This window comes from Rhincodon typus, chromosome 26, assembly GCF_021869965.1.
Source record: "Rhincodon typus isolate 14 chromosome 26, sRhiTyp1.1, whole genome shotgun sequence".
Lineage (NCBI taxonomy): Eukaryota > Metazoa > Chordata > Chondrichthyes > Orectolobiformes > Rhincodontidae > Rhincodon > Rhincodon typus.
Genome location: NC_063357.1, coordinates 28944665 through 28963232, shown reverse-complemented (window position 1 = coordinate 28963232; position 18568 = coordinate 28944665). Strand labels below are relative to the sequence as shown.

Sequence of the window (18568 nt, the reverse complement as noted above, 5' to 3'; positions counted from 1 at the left end):
ACTTTAAGGGCATTTAAATGGTCATTGGATAAACATATGGATGATAATGGAATAGTTTAGGTTAGATGGGCTTCAGATTGGTTTCACAGGTCGGCGCAACATCGAGGGCCGAAGGGCCTGTACTGCGCTGTAATGTTCTATGTTCTATTATAAAAGCGAGCAAATATACAAAACACTGGTTAGGGATCAACTGGATTTTTGTATTCTGTCTTCAGAGTTATACTTTAGGAAGTATTTCACAGTCTTGGTGGGGGTGCAGAAGAGGTTTAATGGAGCCAGCGTAAAGACATGCAATAATACAGCACATCTAGAAACATTTTGTTGTCAGTTAAGTGTTTTTGAAGTGCACAACAAGCTCATACAAACAACAATGTGCTAATGATCAGAATTGACTGATAGATTTTGGTCAGGACATGGAGATGACTCTCACCACTTTTCTTCTGAAAAGTGCTTATAGGCTCACTAAGAGGGTAGAGAGGGATCTCCGAAATCAGCTTGACATGTCTGATAGCACGACACTCTCTCAGTAATAGACTGGAGTGTCACCTTTGATTTGAACTTGGACCATTGTAGAATGATATTAGGGATGAGGGGCTGTGTTGAGACTATAGAATCAGGGGATGTTCTCCTTAAAACAGATAAGTTTAGAGGGGTATATGATGTGGGATTGGAAACCATGAATGGTATTGACATAAATAAATAAGTTGAATTAGTGTCAAAAGGATTGCTAGCCAGGGAATACAAAATCAAGGTAATTGGGGGAAGGATCCAATATTGAGGTGAATTTTACTCAGTAAGTTGTGTGATCTGAATGCACTGTCTGAAACAATAGGCAAAGTCAAATGAATAATAAATCTTAAGAAATTGAAACAAAGCTTGAAGAGAAAACATTTACAGGGCTATTGGATAAGAACCAAGGAGTGAGTCTTGTTGGATACCTCCGAGCCATCAGAAGTGTCTTGTGCTGTGCCATGTTATGTAGCTATTTCAGTACGTAAATATTCACCAAATGTACCTTTTTATTTGTTTAATGGATAAAATTAAAGTTGACGTTTTGAGAGCCAACAGAATTGGATACCAAAATCAGCTAATAAATTTGATAATCGAATGAACTAGAAGTAGGAATCATTTTTCCCTATTTTAAAAAATGAATGACATGACCATAAGCGCAAACTACTTCAATGTTACTCATATTGTCCATTCTGCCTGCATCTTTGTTATAAGAAAAATGCACTAAATATTCCTTCCCTTTAGTTTAATGTGCATGTATACTTCAAAGTTGAAAATCTTGTTTTAACTGTTTAAAATTTAATGTTGCAGCTGCTTTTATATTTGAGGATTTTGGTTGGGTGAAAGGTCATTGAGTTTTTGAGCCAGTCTCCATTCAGAATTTAAAATACTGTAAGTGTTGTGCGTAGTGTTATTGGTGTAAAGCAATCATACTTCAACATTAATTTATACAAAACCAAAATAATTATGAAAACTGCATGTTGAATAACTTGAAATTTCAAATAATCAGTTTCCACCTTACATCTGAATTTTCAGAAAACTATTAAGATATTCATTTATTCAAGAATCAAACATCAGCTTCAGTGGTAAAATCGTTCAACGAAAAGAATCAAAGACTAAGTTCTGATGCTCTAATTGCTTGAAATAAATTAATTATCCATATGTTTTTTAGTTTCATTTAGTTTTGATTCATTTAATTTTCACAGGGCTCGTGCTATTCGATATCGACAAGAGAACAATGAAGCAGTTGGTGGCTTCTTCTCTCAGATTGGTGAGCTGTATACAGTGCATCATCTATGGGGTAAATAAATTCTATCAGTCAGTGTTCTCGTATTTCTTTGCACCTTTTGCAAAATTTAACTTGATCGTTTTTCAGAATGCAACTTGTCAATTATGATGTTGAAGAAATCAAAAAGATCTCCTCTGATTTTGTTCTTTTGTGTGTGTGTGTTAACTGTCTAAGGAGTACAATGATTGGCATACGACTCTGAAAGTGGTATAATTTTTTTTGCTAAATGGTTACCAGAGCTGAGGTAGTTGGAGATTAACCAACTCCAGCTGCATCGTGATTTACGTTGTTCTTCGCTTTTACATTGCACATGGGATGCTTTGCATTGTGGGAATTTATTTGTTGATGAGTCATTCATTATCAGGCTCTAATTTCAACTCCAGTATTAATGCTATTGACCAAAGAAGTTGCTGTTGCCTTTTCACCTTGCGGAGAGCGAACACCAACTTTCTTGCCACCAATTCCATTCTATTATTGAGCACCAATCCATATTTCAGACTAATGGGTGTATCATGATGTCTGTCTTCTACTGTCTCCATTTGATCCTGACCCCAAACAATACATTGCTACCTCATCCTTAGAATCACATCATAAGATTCTCCTTGTTCCACCTAACCAAATTATTTTTGCCTACGTTCTATCTTTTTCTCTTTTGTCCACTCTGACCTTATTTAAAATTTCTTGTTTCTTTTCTCCATTTTTCACTCTTTCCAACTTTACTAACATTAATGGTTATCTGTCTGTGATTAAAATTTCACAATCTGTTTTTCTGTGCACAGAGGGAAGGTTTCAACTATTTCTTTCAGTAGATTCAGTTTTTAAGTTTGCATTCTAAATATATGTATTTTCCTCTTTTAATTTTATCAGCATTGACAGACTCCATCAAATCTAATGTCAGTGTTCATAATTAAATTATCCTCCATGAAGTCACAGGTGAAATTAACTTGACTTTCACTTTGGAGAACAACTATTACTGTGTCTTAGAGTGGAGGCTTGGAATGCAAGATGGTGCTATCTTTCATTTTCTGTTTGACCTACCTCTCTGTTTGTGCTGTATTCCAATAAGTTTCATAATATCTTTTAGCATGTACAGTGTCTGCTTACCATTCTCTTACTCCTCCTCTCCCATTGAATAGCACTTGGAATTGTAAATTCGCATAATTTACTAAGCAGCTTGTGTAGTGTTTGTAACAAGATCAGCCAGATGGACATCATAGAATATAAGTTCCCTGATTGCTGTTAACCTGGTCTAATCAAGGCGTCCAGGCTGACAGGTATAAACAGGAGTGTCAGAGATTCTGTTCACCCAGGAGAGCTGGCTTGGACGAAGCTGGATCAGTGTCAAGGACTCTCCATGTATAAATAAAAGGTGACATGGTGACAGGATATTAGCCTCTGTGGAGGTATTTCACCTTTCTCCTTGGTAAAGGGGTCAGATCCAGTGATGTAAAAAGTTCGGGTAGCTACAACGGTCCTGAACAAGCATGTGGACCAAATGAAAGCTACAAACTAGCAAATGGTGTGGGAGGAAATTGTGCCTGGCTCCTAGACAGCCTTTCCACCTGTTCTGGAAAGTATGGGTTATCCCTCTCTGTCAAGCATTGAAGATACCTCGAATCTGAGCTGGACACAGCAGATGTCATTGCCTTGACGCCATTGCCACCTGAAGTGGAGAATTAATTTCTTCCAAGATTCTCCAAGTGCAAGAGGCGAGTACTGAGCATTTTAGAGGCAGATTTGGAGGAACCTGACCCAGTGTTAACACGCCCCAGGACGAGTTTCAAAAAAAAGAGAACTGGCCTATGACCTTTGACTTAGCCCGGGTGAACGTAATAGAATGAGATCCCTGATTGGGACTGTTAACCTGGTCCAATCAGGGAGCCCTGGCTGATGGATGTAAACAGTGTCCGAGGTTCTGTTCACTCTTGAGGAAGCTGGATCAGTGTCAAGGACTTCCCACGTCTATAAATAGTTACTTAGTGACAGGATACTGGCCTCTGGAGTTATTTCAAATTGCTTTGGCAATTGCTGGCAAAATACGATTGATAGTTACAGCTTGTATTTTAAAGCGATATTACTAAATGTTATAATTCTGAATTGTAAATTTGATATCTTTCAGATCTTCAAATAGTTTTTAATTTCTGTAAAATAAGTTCCACAATAAAGTTGTTGTAAATTTAATTATTCATTCCAGCTGTCATACTTTCTTTTTGAAGCTTACAAGGACTTGCAATCAAGAGATGAAACACGGAATTCAGCATGGCAGAAGCCTGGCTGGGATGAATGTGTATACTACACAGGTATTGTCATTGTATAATTAGCTTACTGTAAACTATTCAAGCTAAACAAGTGACCTGTGATAAAAAGATTCCACTTGCTGTTCCCAAGCTAGCCTGACCTAAGCATGAACTGTAATAGGGGTGTCACAGTTGCCTTTTGTACCCGGTATTGGGAAGAACAAAATCAGGCAATGTTCATACTTTGTTATTAGCATGGAGAACACAAAAAGACATTTCCTCATTCACTAGTCATCTCACTTACACACATCTAGCAAATTTTCTCCCTCTAATAATCCTTACTTCTGAGAAATGAACATTTCGAGTGCCAAATGTTCCTCTTGGCTGCAAGGCAATGTTTAGGGTAGCATTCCCTTTTATTTAACATTGATTATGTTGAAACAATGACTGAGGTTGATGTTCATTTTGTTAGTTCATATTTTGAATAGAGATTCAAAGTGTAATCTCTGGCTTCATTACAAAAAATATAACTATTATGGCTTTTTACAAAGACTGGTCAATATTTGTTTTCCTTACCTTCATTACACATTAAGCTGTTTGAAAGACTAAAGAGGAGGAAAATAATGCCTGAAAAATATTAACACTTTTTACTTACACTTGTTTACTTGCCTCAGTTTTAGTAGACTGTACTTGCTCAGTAATATCCTCCTCACTGATATTTAGTTTTCATAAACTCCCTAAAGTATGGAAGCAGGCCATTCAGCCCATTGAGTCCACACCAACTCTCTGAAGAGCATCCCACGCAGACTCACCCCTCCTACCCTGTCTCTGTAACCCTGCATTTCCCATGGCTAATCCACCGAGCCCACACACCTTTGGACCATTTGAGGAAACCAACACAGACATGGGGAGAATGTGTAGGCTCCACACAGGCAATTGCCTGAGGGTGGAATCGAACCCAGGTCTCTGGTGCTGTGAGGTAGCAGTGCTGGTGCTGTGCCGCCCAGTTTAAGTTCTACCAGGGCCACTTGGTTCTTGAACATATTGCTGCCTTGGTCCAACTAAAAGAACCTAAATCTAGAGATGAGATGAAGTGAGATGGGAGTGAACATTCTCAATATCAAGGCAACATTTGACTGAGTATGGCATCAAGGAGCCCGAACAAAAGTGGACTCAATGGGAAATGCAAAACTCCTCCACTGGTTGGAGCCAACACGAGTTCCAAATAATGGCTGTCTTAATCAAGAGAGAATTTAACTATCTCCCCTCGATATTCAACATTACCATCACGTTGCCATCACCTGAATCCCTTGCTTTGACATCCTGGGAGTTACCACTGACCAGAAATTTAACTGGACCAGACCAAATACTTGTGTTGGTACAAGTGCAGATCAGGGGCTAGGAACTCTTTTGCGAATAACTTATTTCTTGTCTTATCCATCATCTATAAGCAGTCAGATGTATGGTGGAATGCGCGACAGCTGCCAGGACAAATGCAGCTTCAACAGCATTCAAAAAGGCCCATCCACAACAAAGTAACCCACCGTTCTGAGGAACGGTCACTGGACCTGAAACATTAACTCAAATTCTTCTTCATAGATGCTGCTAGACCTGCTGAGCTTTTCCAGCAACTTCTGTTTTTTGTTCCTGATTTATAGCATCTGCAGGTCTTTTGTTTTTTTTAAAGTAACCCACTTGTTTGATGCTCCATCCACCATTTTCAACAGTCATTTCCTTCACCATCTACACACAGCAGCAGCAGTGTGTCCCATATACCAGGTGCACTGCAGGATTCATCAGGGCTCCTTCAGCATCGCCCAAACCCACATCCTCCTCCACCTAGAAAGTGGAGGTAGCAAATGCATAGGGTTACTATCACCTTCCCCTCCTAGACGCACACTATCCTAACTTGGAACTATGATGTTCTTCCTTCACTGTTGCTTGGGCAAATTCCTGAAAGCATTGTGGATGTACATACCCCCAAGATTTTGGCATTTCAAGGAGATGGCAACATCACCTTCCCAAGGACAAATAGGGATGGGTAATAAAGGTTGGTATAGCCAGCAATGCAATGCCTACATGCTGTGAGCCAATTAAGAAAAAGCACCTGAAACTCAGTTATGAATAGGATAGTAAAGAAATATATTTGAAGAGATTATATGCACTTCTTTTCTTATGATTTAGAGGCTGTTGTGTCAAAACTGTATTAAATAATTTTACCTTCTGACTCTCAGAAGCAATAAACAGTATAGACCCCTGGCTCCAACAGGAAAAACCTTTGCGTTGTCCTTCAGATTGTGCTATCATTGTATTTACCTTGGTGGTGAGAGGAATGAGTTGAAATAGTACTTTTTATGGAGTCAGATAATTTTGTAACTATTACAACCACAGCTTTCAAATGAATTACACTGGCATAAAAACGTGTAATTTGTTCTGTGCAACACAAGTTTAGCAGTGAGATGTAACTTTGTAATTTTCTAGGGATTAGAATTGCATTTCCACTTTAAGCGTGCATAATGTCAGCATATTCTAAATGCTGCTGAAAACAGAGACCAAAAGGAGGCCAGCATTCAGTATCGTTTCTCCTCTAGTTGTTGTTATCACCATTTAAAATTTGGCATTCTTGATGGGAGCAAGATGAAAAGTTTTGGTAATGTGGCGATGTTTAGACTCTGGAGTCAGTTAGCTTAGTTGGCTAGACAACTGGTTTGTGATGCTGAGTGATGCCAAAAGTGTGGGTTCAATTCTGCAACCGGACGAGGTTACCATTGAAGGACTCTCCTTTTCAACCTCTGACCTCGCCTGAGGCATGGTGAACCTTCCTCTAAACCACCACCAGTTGTCCCTGTCTCTAATGAGGAAGCAACCCTTTGCCTTTAATGTTTGGACTAATAATCTAGAAGCCTATGTTATATTCCTTCAGGGAATTGGACTCAAATCCCACTATAGCAGCTAATGGGAGTTAAGTACAGTTCATACATCTGGAGTTCTTCTCTGTAACGGTAATTGTGAAACCATCATCGATTTGTCGTTTTAAGAAAATTGTATTTTGTGTACTAATGCCCTTTCAGGGAAGCAAATTTGCTACCTTTACCTGTTCTGGCCCAACATAGTATAGTCTTAACCACCCTTTGAAAAGGCATAGCAAGCCTCAGTTCAAATGCAGTTGGTGATGGCTATCAAATACTGGCCTTGCCAGTGATACCCGCATTTCATGCAGGAATAAAATGTTGTTTTTCAGCAACATTGAAGTTTCTATACTGAAATGACCTGTTTATGTTCTGAATGTTCATTTGTTTCTTTGTTGAATCTATTGTCCAAATCGTTAGAACAAGTCATTTCTTTTCAGAAAAGACTTCAGTTCACATGTTCACTGTCGAAATTATCTCTAGATAATACTAGAGTTATGGCTGCAGTGTTTAGATTTTGATGTACAACCATTCCTTTTTCCTAATATAGACAAATTAATTACTGGTGGTCTTTTTGTTTTGCACAGTGCCACTCATCCAGCGCATGGATTCTAGGATTATGATTCCACTGAAGATTTCACCACTTCAGTAAAGATCAACTTGCAACATCCTTAAATGAAAGTAAATAACTTGTGTTTTGTCTTAATGCACAAGTTACTGACATGAGTCTGTACTTGTAATGATTTAAATAAGTATTTTAACTTCAAGATCTTTTATTGAATTTGCAGACACTTCTGAAGTGAATTATCAATTATTAAAAGCAATATATTCTTTCTGAAGCACTAAGTAAAATTATAATGTTAGATGTGTAAAGTCCTAAATGGTTATCTTCATTTTTATTCTTATTTTAGTTGCACTGCCCTCCTCCACCTCTGGACTGAACCACTAATGATGGTATCTTCCTAACTTTACCTGTTCCACTCCTTAGCCAGTGGAATAATTTTTGAAGACAGTAACTTTAAGGGTTTTTTTGGGGAGTGTGGGGTGCGCGTGTGCGTGTGTGTGTGTGTATATACTGTTGAGCAACATCATGACAATTTATGCCTGAATCTTGCAAAAGGAGTTATCAGAATTTCCTCTGCAAAACATTGACTATCCCCATTTAGTAAGGGACTCATCAGTTGTCACAATTTCAAGTGTGGTTCATTAGGGAATTACTTTTTAAAACAATATTAATTTTTGTGGAATAAACTGCTCTTGTGCTGTTTCTCAAATATTAGAGATTCAGCTGTGTATGATACAAGAATAGGTTATTAGTGTTCTTTTGGTGTTGCTTTATACTGCTGTAGGTGATGCATGTGTAATCACTGTACAAAATTGTAAGCTCACAGTTACATTTTTTAAAACTGTTTTTGTCGTGTGCTTATTTTTAAAATGGCACCATTATGTATAGTTTCTAGGATTTACGATAATTCTGTAAATCTAATTAATGAAAGAAATCTGTTTCTAAGTCATTGGTCAACTGTCAGGCTACAATACCCGGTACAGTCCGAGGGCTGTAATAAACTTGATTTGCAACATCTGTGTTTATATTGCTTATTCATTTTAAGGTAAGCAAATGCAGATTTGTTGAAATATATGTTTGTATTTCAGTATAATGTAGTAAATCATTCACAATATCTTTGTTATGAAGAAACAATGTATTTCCAAATTCCTCCAAGATACATTAGATTATCTCTCAATTTTTGATCATGAAATCAGTGGAACCATTTTGAAAAAAATTACCTTATCAGAAAAATTAAATATTGAACAAAGTATGTTAAAAGTGCAAGACATATTTCAACATTTAATGCAAGGAAGTATAAGCAAAATGAGGAGCTTGACGCATAATGTGGCCTGATAAAGGAGCTACTTTCTGTTTGCTGTCTGGATTCCAAAGTTCTATAGCCTGCCAAAACTAGCAAGTTATAAGTAATGATATTTGTCCATTTGCTGAGCTGAATAGGGATAGATTAGTTTATCATATGATGGTGCAACACAATTTGTGTGAACATTCTCAGTGCCTCAGAATCCATCTTTCTTAACAAGTAAGCAGCCATAGATGTACAAAAAAGGTTGATGGTGTGACTGTACAAGGATTGTTTTATTAAATGAAAATCTAAATGTGTAATTTACATCATAGGAGGTCATTTTAGCCTTTGACATATGCACTATCTCTTTGAGAGCAGTTGTGAACCCATTCTGCTGCCCTGATCTTCCCCTATTTTAAATGCATTCAGGGATGAGAAATGACTGCAATTTGCAGAGTTTCACTTTTTGGATAACAAGTCTACCTTGTTTTTTTTTTCCCCCCAACCTTTGCTAATAATGAGGCCAGAAGCAGGCTCAGGAAGCCACCATTCAGGCTTGGGACAGTGCAGATCTGACTGCCAACACTCATCTCGCTGAGAGGGTGTGCTCTGCTTCTGTTGCTTACTGGTGCCATGGGATTCTGCAAGCAGTGTTTGGGCGATGGGGAAGTTGTCAGGACTGGAAAGTTGTGGTTGGTGGTTCTTTGAACAGAGGAGACTGAGGGGAGATTTGATTGACATGTACAAGAACGTGAGGGGGAATTTTATGGTTAATGGGAAGGATCTATTTCTTAGCGAAGGACCTGTTTCTCAGCAAAGTGTGGCAGCCTAATGGTTGCTAAAACAGATTGCTAACTTGGCCAAACAGCAATGGATGCTGGGTAAATTTCAGAGTTTTACTTGGCCAATTTACCCAGTATCCCTTGCTGTTTGGCCAAATAAAACTCTGAAATCACAAAACCCACACACCAGCCACTGCAAACATGGCAGTCAGGTGCTAATGACATTAGCACAATGTAAAAGGCAACACTTATATTGGACAGGCATATCCCCAACAACTTATTCACTGAACAGTGGGCCCAGACAGAAAGGCACTAGGTCCTTCTACACACAGACTCTGTTTCAAACTATTAAGTGTATCTTGCTGATTGGCCAGAACTATAGTAAGTTCCAGGAAACCATCTAAAATGTGTAAAAACAGAGTTCACCTGCAGACCTTTCTCTGGAATTGCCTGAGGCCATTGGCGGAGACCAGCTGACCATGCAGAGAGAGAAGGGAAGAAAGCAACTTTGCAGAGACGGACAGATAGAGAGAGAGAGAAAGGGACTGCATAAATCTACAAGAGACTGTAGAAGTAGTTTAAGCTTAAGGGGCAAAATAGGATTAGAGATAGTAAGTTTTTAGTATTAAAGATTAGTGTAACTTCGTTCCAAATAAAATTGGGACTGTTTTGCATTGGTACCAGCTTGTGGTCATATTGATTTGACCACTTTGGTATTACGGGACACCTGGGCAAATTCATTCATAACATTCCAGTCGGCGTTGTCCAACTTGTTTAGGGAGCGACGAGACCACAAAAGGGTCAGTGATTAGGAGGTTTAAATTATTAGAAAGATTAGAGGGGAGATGCAGACAAACCTTTTCATTTAGAGTGTAGTAGGCGTCTGGAATTCAGTCCCTAAAAGACTAATAGAGGCAGAAATCTTCAACTTATTTAAAAGGTATGAATATGCACCTGAAGTCCCGTATCCTCCAGAAATACAGACCAAGTGTTGGAAGACTGAATGAAGTTGCGTGGTTCAGTTTTCAGTCTGTATGGACCTAATAGGCAGTGACTACCTGTATCATAAATTTTCTATATGTTCTAAATATCTGAAGGGAGGAACTGTGGGAAGAGAATGGAGAAGTGACAATATGCAGATTGCTTCTTGGGAGTATCATTGTGAGGAAAAATGGGTCAATGGCCTTCCATTCTGTGACAATATCCCTGGTTAGAGTTTTATTGGTACATTTTTCCAGGAGAAGTGGAAATTGATAATTTAGTTATCACTTGCAACATGTGCAGTTAAATTCTGTTATTAAATCTTTGTAGAGATTTTCCCCTCACACTGTGTGTGGTGCACATTATAGTTCATCTTATTGAAAGATATAAAAGCAGATTCTCGGACACTTGTCCAGGTGTGATAGCCCTTAGGTGTTTTCGTGTACCACTGCTTCTGAGGTATGAATTGGTCACATTGGTTATTGTCAACATCTTTGACTGGAGGAAAGAATCTCTACAGCCAGACTGGGATGACCATGACAAATAGAACACAACACCTGAGCAACACACATTAGACCCATCTGTGGTTATAGGCAGCAAGCTCCCAGCCACACATGCACAGAAATAGGCTGATAAAAGATTACATTAGACAACTAGCTAGGAAAGATATGGATTGGGCCACGTTCTCAAATTTGCATATGATTGGCTTAATGTCTTGTGCATGACAAGTAACGCGCACACAACAAAACCCTGCTGTAAGTTATTGGACTAAACCACACCCTCCTGGTAATGACCCCATGGCATTTAGTTCTGTGACTTGGGGAAAAGAAATGCAATATCAATTTCATGAACAGACATTGCATATTCAACTTAAAATTTTCCCATTGAGTTGTGATTATCGGTATCAATGTCTTCCTCCCCACCACTGTGAAATAGACTAAGATCCATGTTTAGCTAAATCAATATAATGGCAGCATAACTGGCACTTATCGGTGTCATGAATCCAGATTTATTCTCAAGAAATTTCCATATTTTTAAGTATCGTGACAAGATATTCTGATATGGCACTTGCCCTCATAGAAGCATGATGATGGAGATCAGCCTAGCAAGGCAATGGGAGACCTGCCCACACATTGAGAATATGCCTCCTGATGATATTGGTGCCATGGAGTTTGCTGTGTCTCTGTGAATGCTGGGCAAAGGTTGAGCTGCTCTCATTAAGTGGAGTTCTCCCAGATTGGGAGAAAACAAACCTGAAAAGTGATAACCTGAAAAAACAAACCTGAACAAATGAGTCCAGCAAGTGGCAAATTAATAACAATAAATTTTGTCAAATCATCAACATGGAGGGTGGTGAGAGGATGAACCAGACCAATTCTTTCCAACCAGTCTCCTGCCAAGAGAAATGGTTTTATCCAAGAAGTATATTTTAGGACCTGCAATACGCCATCTGTCTCTACGGTCTGGGCATAAAGTCCTGAGAGGCCCCAGGCCATTTGTTTTCGTGGTAAAGTTGTTTGAAAGGTGAGGATGCCAAATGGGTATGAGGCAGGTGTATTAGAAGACAATGCCTAGTAGGGGAGAAAGTTAGAAAGAGGGGTGCTAAGTATTGGGGCGGGGGCTGCAGAAGAGAATCTGATTATTTTGGTTTGAACCGGTGAGGCATTTCACTGAGTCTTCTGTTAACAGGGAATTTGGAGAGTTTGTCTAAAACCATTTTTCAAAATTCACCTGTCCTGGTTTAACACAAGGATCACCACACTTCATGTGAGGGGAGAGGTTGGGATGAGAGTCCTTCATGGTAACCTCAGTTGGTGTGAAGATGTGCATCCATACTGTTGGCATTACTCTGTACTACAAACAGCTGTCTAGTAAACTGAGCTAACCAACACCCACTAAGACATTCACATGAATGACTTAATATTTACACATTGCTGAAACAAAACAATTTTAATTCTCTTGACCAACAATTTTATAAAACTTGCTCAGATATATATTCTTCCCTTCTGAAACCTGTCTTTGGTTGTACATGATTTTTTTTTTCTGTGAAGAAACTGTATAGCTCACGTGTTAATTGATCTTTATATCATTAATTTAAGCATAGTACTTCACAAGGAGCTCAGTTTTAATTGGACTTTCAGATATTGGCACCATCAGGGTAGTAATAAAATAGCATTGAACTGTGAATAAGCAGAAGAATTATTTAAGACTAAAAATGGTATACTTCTAAAAATTAAGATGCAATTTAAATGAACAATGTTATCTTTAGGCTGTTTGAATTTGAATAAAATTGTGAATATTTATTAAAGGACAAGTAGTGCTGGAAATATACCAATTGACAGCTGTGATAATTCACCCATTTGAAGTCAAACTTCCTGTGCCAAAACAAATAACTATAGATATTATTAATCAACTATTCAGATGTATTATGACACACTTTACGTGAGACTTTGAATTTGGGAGTTATGGGCTAGAGATAAGGACACTACCAGTGCACTCTAGGGCAAGTGGGACTTAAGCCCAGGTCTTCTGGCCCAGAGGCAGTGATACTGTCATTGCAGCACTGAATCCTTGCACGAAATTATAAACTGAATCATTTTAGTGCATTTTTGGAATGTTAATTGACTTATTTCCAGCCCCCAACCCCCATCCCCCCACCCCCCCCGATGGGGTTCTGGAAAAATTGCCATGGGCAATTCATGCAGTTCTTGTCTGAGGGTAAAGAGTTCTTGCTGAAAAGCATTCTAGGTCTATTTGTCTTTTTTTAAGAACTGGCCAACTTACTGTTTGTTTCTGGCATTTTCCAGTTTACATTTATGACTACCTGCACCACAATCCTCATCCCTGCACTGCAGGTCAGAAGCTGGTGATCCTCAAAATGAGGAGGCCTCCAGCTAACTAGTACAACTTGTGGCAAAGACCTGCTTGTGAAGTTTTTTTTTTAAATGAGAGGCTGTTGCTCTGCAGCTACCAAATGGTTCCGGATCCTCAGGAGATTTTTCTGCATTTACTGTGTGCTATAAGTGTATTAGAAGTATTTGCAGTCAATCTGGTTTTGACATGTCATGAATGTACCTTCTGTGGCCATCAAGACCTGGACAGTGACTTGAACCCCAACCTTCAGCTGAGAGATAGATGAGTACCCAATGCACCACGACAGCTCCCTATTCAGCTTTGCCTTGCTGGAGCTGAGAATACCACTATAGGACAAGGGAACACAAGTATAATGTGGGAAATGTCATGCTCAAAATATGGATTTTTTTTTTGTACTGTGCCTCTCTAGATAGGGAAATGAAGGAACAGCTCCAAAATTATTCGTGAGACAATTGCTGTGCTTAAAGGAACTTAATTTTCAAAAAAGGCTTATCCAATACACTAAGTGATAGTGTATATTTGTGATAATATTCTCATGGGACTGTCATGGTAGTTGTAAAAAACTAGCAAAAACACCAAAAGTCAAACCACAACTTGGCTGGTTAAGTTCTCCATTGTATTAGGAAAGGAATAATTGGCAAATTAGCTGTGTGAGGCGACGGGGAAGAGTGATCATAATATGATGGAATTCTTCATTAAGATGGACAGTGATCTAGTTGCTTCGGAGACTAGAATCCTGAATCTAAATAGAGGAAACTATGACGGTATGAGGTGAGAGCTGGCTATAAAAAATTGGAAGCATTACTTAAAGGAATGATGGTGGATAGGCAATGGCAAGCATGTAAAGAGAGCATGGAAGAACTGCAACAATTGTTCATTTCAGTCTGGTACAAAACTAAAACAGGAAAGGTGGCCCAGCCTTGTCTAACCTGGGAAATTAGCAACAGTATTAGATCCAAGGAAGGGGCATACAAGTTGGCCAAAAAGAGCAGCCAAACTCAAGATTGGGAGCTGCTTAGAGTTCAGCAAGAAAGAACAAATAAATTGATTGAGGGAGAAATAGAGTATGAGAATAAGCTATCAGGGAACATACAAACTGATTGTAAAAGCTTCTATAGATGTGTGAAGAAAAACAGGGGAAGTTGTAACAGAGAACAAAGAGGTAGTAAACCAATTAATATACTTTGGTTCCATTTTCACGAAGGAGGACAAAAATAACATCCCAAAATATGTTGAAGAACACAAAGTCTAGTGAGAGAGAAGAACTGAAGAAGTTAATATAGAAATAGTGTTGATAAATTGGTGGGATTGAAGACCAACAAATCCCAGGCTCTGACAATCTACATTCCAGAGTACAAAGGAATTGGCGTAAAAATAGTGGATGCACTGGTGGCCGTCTTTCAAGTTTCTACAGACTCTGAAACAGTTCCTGTGGATTGGAGGGTTGCGAACATAACCCGTTACTCTAAAGTGGAGGCACAGAGAAAACATTAAATTTTGGATCAGTTAGTCTGACATGGTTAATAAGAAAAATATTAGAGTCCTTTATACAAGATTTAATTATACTGCACATGGAAAACAGTGATAGGATTAGACATAGCATGGATTTACAAAAGGAAAATCATGCTCCACAAACCTGTTGGAATTTTGAGACAGTAACTAGCAAAGGGGGAATCAAGTGGATGTGGATTACTTTAACTTTCAGAAGGTGTTCAACAAAGTCCAATATAAGAGATTGAGATGTAAAATTAAAACATATGGGATTGGGAGTAATGTACTAACATGGATAGAGAACTGGCTGGCAGACAGGAAACAAAAGCATTGGGTTAATTGGTCATTTTCTGATTTGCAGTTAATGACCAGTAGGGTACTACAGGGATCAATGCTTGGACCCCAGCTATTCACAATTTATACTATTGGAGGATTGAAGTGAGGGGGCCAAGTTCCGCAGTGGACCAGAGTGAGTGGGCCAAGTCCCATGGTGAACCGGAGTGGGCACAGACCGAACCCCGTGGCGGACGGTAAGAGCACGGGCTGAGTCCCGTGGTGGAACCAGCACGGGCAGCGTGGCCTTGTGCTCTGGTGCCTGCAGGCACGCCCCGTGAGCCCCAGAACACAGCGAGCAGAGAGCCCTGCTGCGGGCCCAGAACAGTATGGAGAAGAAACCTGCAGCAGCACATGGGAAGGAGCCCTGGAGCAGTGCACAGGCAGCAAGTTCTTGACAGACACCAGTGTGAGGAGGCAATCCTTACCTTAGAACACTATAATGTTAACCTTTTAATATATTCCTACTTTTAACTTATTTTCAACTCTGTAATTAAGCAACTGCTTTTATTCCTCTACTGTATCCAAGAAATTGTACCTAGGTACTTATACCTAAGATGTTGCCATGAGGCAGACATTGCAAACGCTTTTCACTGTACTCCTACAATGGAGCACATATGACAATGAAAGGATATTTGTATTGTATTGATTTAGATGGAGGAAACTAAAGGTTACATCTTCAAGTTTTCAGATGACACAAAGCTGGGTAAGAGGATGAAGTGTGAGGAGGATGCTGAGATGCCACTGTGATTTGATTGAGTGGCAAATTCATGGCAGGTGAAGTATAATGTGGACAAAATGTGAGATTATTCACTTTGGTAGCAAAAACAGGAAAGCAGATTCATATCTAAATAGTGATAGATGAGGAAAGGAGGAGGTGCAATGAGACCTAGGCATCCTTGTATACTAGTTGCTGAATATAAACATGCAGATGCAACTGTACAAGATGCTGGTGAGGCCACACCTAGAGTACTGAGAGGAGTTTTGGTTCATTTATTTAAGGAAAGTTATTACTTCTTTGAAGGCAGTTCAGAGAAGGTTCACTAGGATGATCCCCATTATGAACGGATTGTCTTATAGGCTAATGTTAAATAGGTTGGGAGTCTATTCACTGGAATTTAGAAGAATGAGAGGTGATCCAATTACAACACAGAGTTCTTAAGAGGGGTCACAGGGCAAATGCTGTGAGGATGTTTCCTTTCATGGGAGAGTCTAGGACCAGAGGGCATAGTCTCAGGGTAAAGGGGCACCAATTTAAGACGAAGTGAGGAGGAACTTCTTCTCTCAGAGGGCTGAGAACTTAGGAACTTCTTGCCACAGAGAGCTGTCAGGGCAGAGTCCTTGTGTACATTTGCAGCTGAGGTAGTTAGATCAGCAGGACATCAAGGGTTATGGGAAAAAGACAGGAAAGTAGACATGAGGAGCACTGGCTCAACCATGATCCTACTGAATGGTGCAGCAGGTTCAAAGGGCCACCAGCCTACTCCTGTTCCTATTTCTTATGGTCCGAGATGCAGCAGGCAGCAAATGCTACATTAGCCTTCATAGCAAGAGGATTCAAATCTAGGAGGTGGAATGTTTTGCTCCAATTGTACAGGGGCTTGGTGAGACCACACGTGGAGTATCATGTGCAGTTTTGATTTCCTTATCTGGGGAAAGATGTTCTAGCTGTAGAATGAGAGCATCAAAGGTTTACCAGATTGAATCCTGGGATGGCAGGACTGATGTACGAAGAGAAACTGGATCAGTTAGAACTATAATTCACTAGAATTTAGAAGATTGGGGATGTGGGGGTGGTATTTCATAGGAACTTATAAAATTTTAACAGGTCTAGACAGGGTAAATGCAGGATCTTCCTGACGACTGGGGAGTCTGGAACCAAGGAGCACAGACTAAGGATATGGGGATGGCCATTTAGGACTGAAAGGACAAGAAATTTCTTCACCCAGAGAGCGGTGGGCCTGCGGAATACTCTGCCACAGAATGCAGTTGAGGCCAAAATATTGAATAGTTTACAAGAAGGATTTCGATTTAGTTCTTCGAGCTAAAGGGATCAAAGAGTATTGTGTAAAAGCAGGAAAGGATATTGAGTAGCCATGATCATATTAAATGGCACAGTAGGCTCGAAGGGCCAAATGGCCTACTCCTGCTCCTATTTATATTCCCATGTAATACACACAGATGACATTTATTACAGTGAAGATCAAAGATGGTCAATACGAACTCACACAACATGCACAAAGGCAATATATAGTTATTAGATGAATACTTAAGGTTCTTTAAAGTAGCTCAGCAGAACAATTTCAGTAGGATTAGTGGTGGATGTCCCTCACTTCAGGATTAGATTTCATCATAGTGATGAGAATCAAGGTTCACTTGTGTATGTTGCATGTAAACCTTGATCAGATGGGCTAAGGAGTGGCAAATGGAGTTTATTTTAGATAAATGTGATAGATAAATTTGGAAAGGCAGATCAGGGCAGGACTTACACACTTAAAGGTAAGGTCCTGGGCAGTAAAACCAGAGAACCTAGAGAGCAGGTTCATAGCTCTTTGAAGGTGGAGTCATAGGAGGAAAGGGAAGTAAAGGCGGCGATAACACAGTGAGGAACTGGAGGAATACAGCAGGCCGGGCAGCACCAGAGGAGCAGGAAAGTTGACGTTTCGGGTCAGGACCCTTCTTCAGGTCCCAACCCGAAACATCGACTTTCCTGCTCCTCTGATGCTGCCTGGCCTGCTGTGTTCCTCCAGCTCCACACTCATCTCTGACTCCAGCATCTGCAGTTCTTACTATCTCGAAGGCGGCATTTGGTATGCTTGCCGTTATTGTTCAGTGCATTGAGTATGGGAATTGGGATGTCAAGTTGCAGCTGTATAGGACATTGGTTAGGCCACTTTTGGAATACTGCATTCAGTCCTGGTGTCCCTGCTATAGGAAAGATATTGTGAAACTTGAAAGGGTACAGAAAAGATTTACAAGGATATTGCTGGGGTTGGAGTGTTTGAGCTGTAGGGAGAGGTGGAATAGGTCAGGGCTATTTTCCCTGGAGCAACAGAGGTTGCGGAGTGACCTTATAGAGGTTTATAAAACCATGAGAGGCATGGATAAAGTGAAAAGCCAGAGTCTTTCCCCCCCAACCCCACCACAAAGAGTAGGGGAGTCCAAAAGTAGAGGACATGGGTTTAAGGTGAGAGGGGAAAGATTTAAAAGGGATCTACAGGGCAACTTCTTCACAAAGAGGGTGGTGCATGTATGGAATGAGCTGTCAGAGGAAGTAGTGGAGACTAGTACAATTACAACATTTAAAAGGCAT

At 39.7% G+C, this 18568-nt stretch overlaps 1 protein-coding gene across 1 annotated transcript in view; it reads left to right on the top strand.

The window, feature by feature from the left end:
* nipsnap2 (nipsnap homolog 2) overlaps positions 1–8524 on the top strand; it is a 26023-nt gene extending 17499 nt beyond the window's left edge. The window contains exons 8-10 of the mRNA XM_020534202.2: positions 1716–1810; positions 4015–4098; positions 7532–8524. Of these exons, the coding sequence (XP_020389791.1) occupies positions 1716–1810; positions 4015–4098; positions 7532–7596 (244 nt within the window). The 3' untranslated portion in view covers positions 7597–8524. The remainder of the gene's footprint in view (positions 1–1715; positions 1811–4014; positions 4099–7531) is intronic.
* Positions 8525–18568: the final 10044 nt, after the last annotated feature.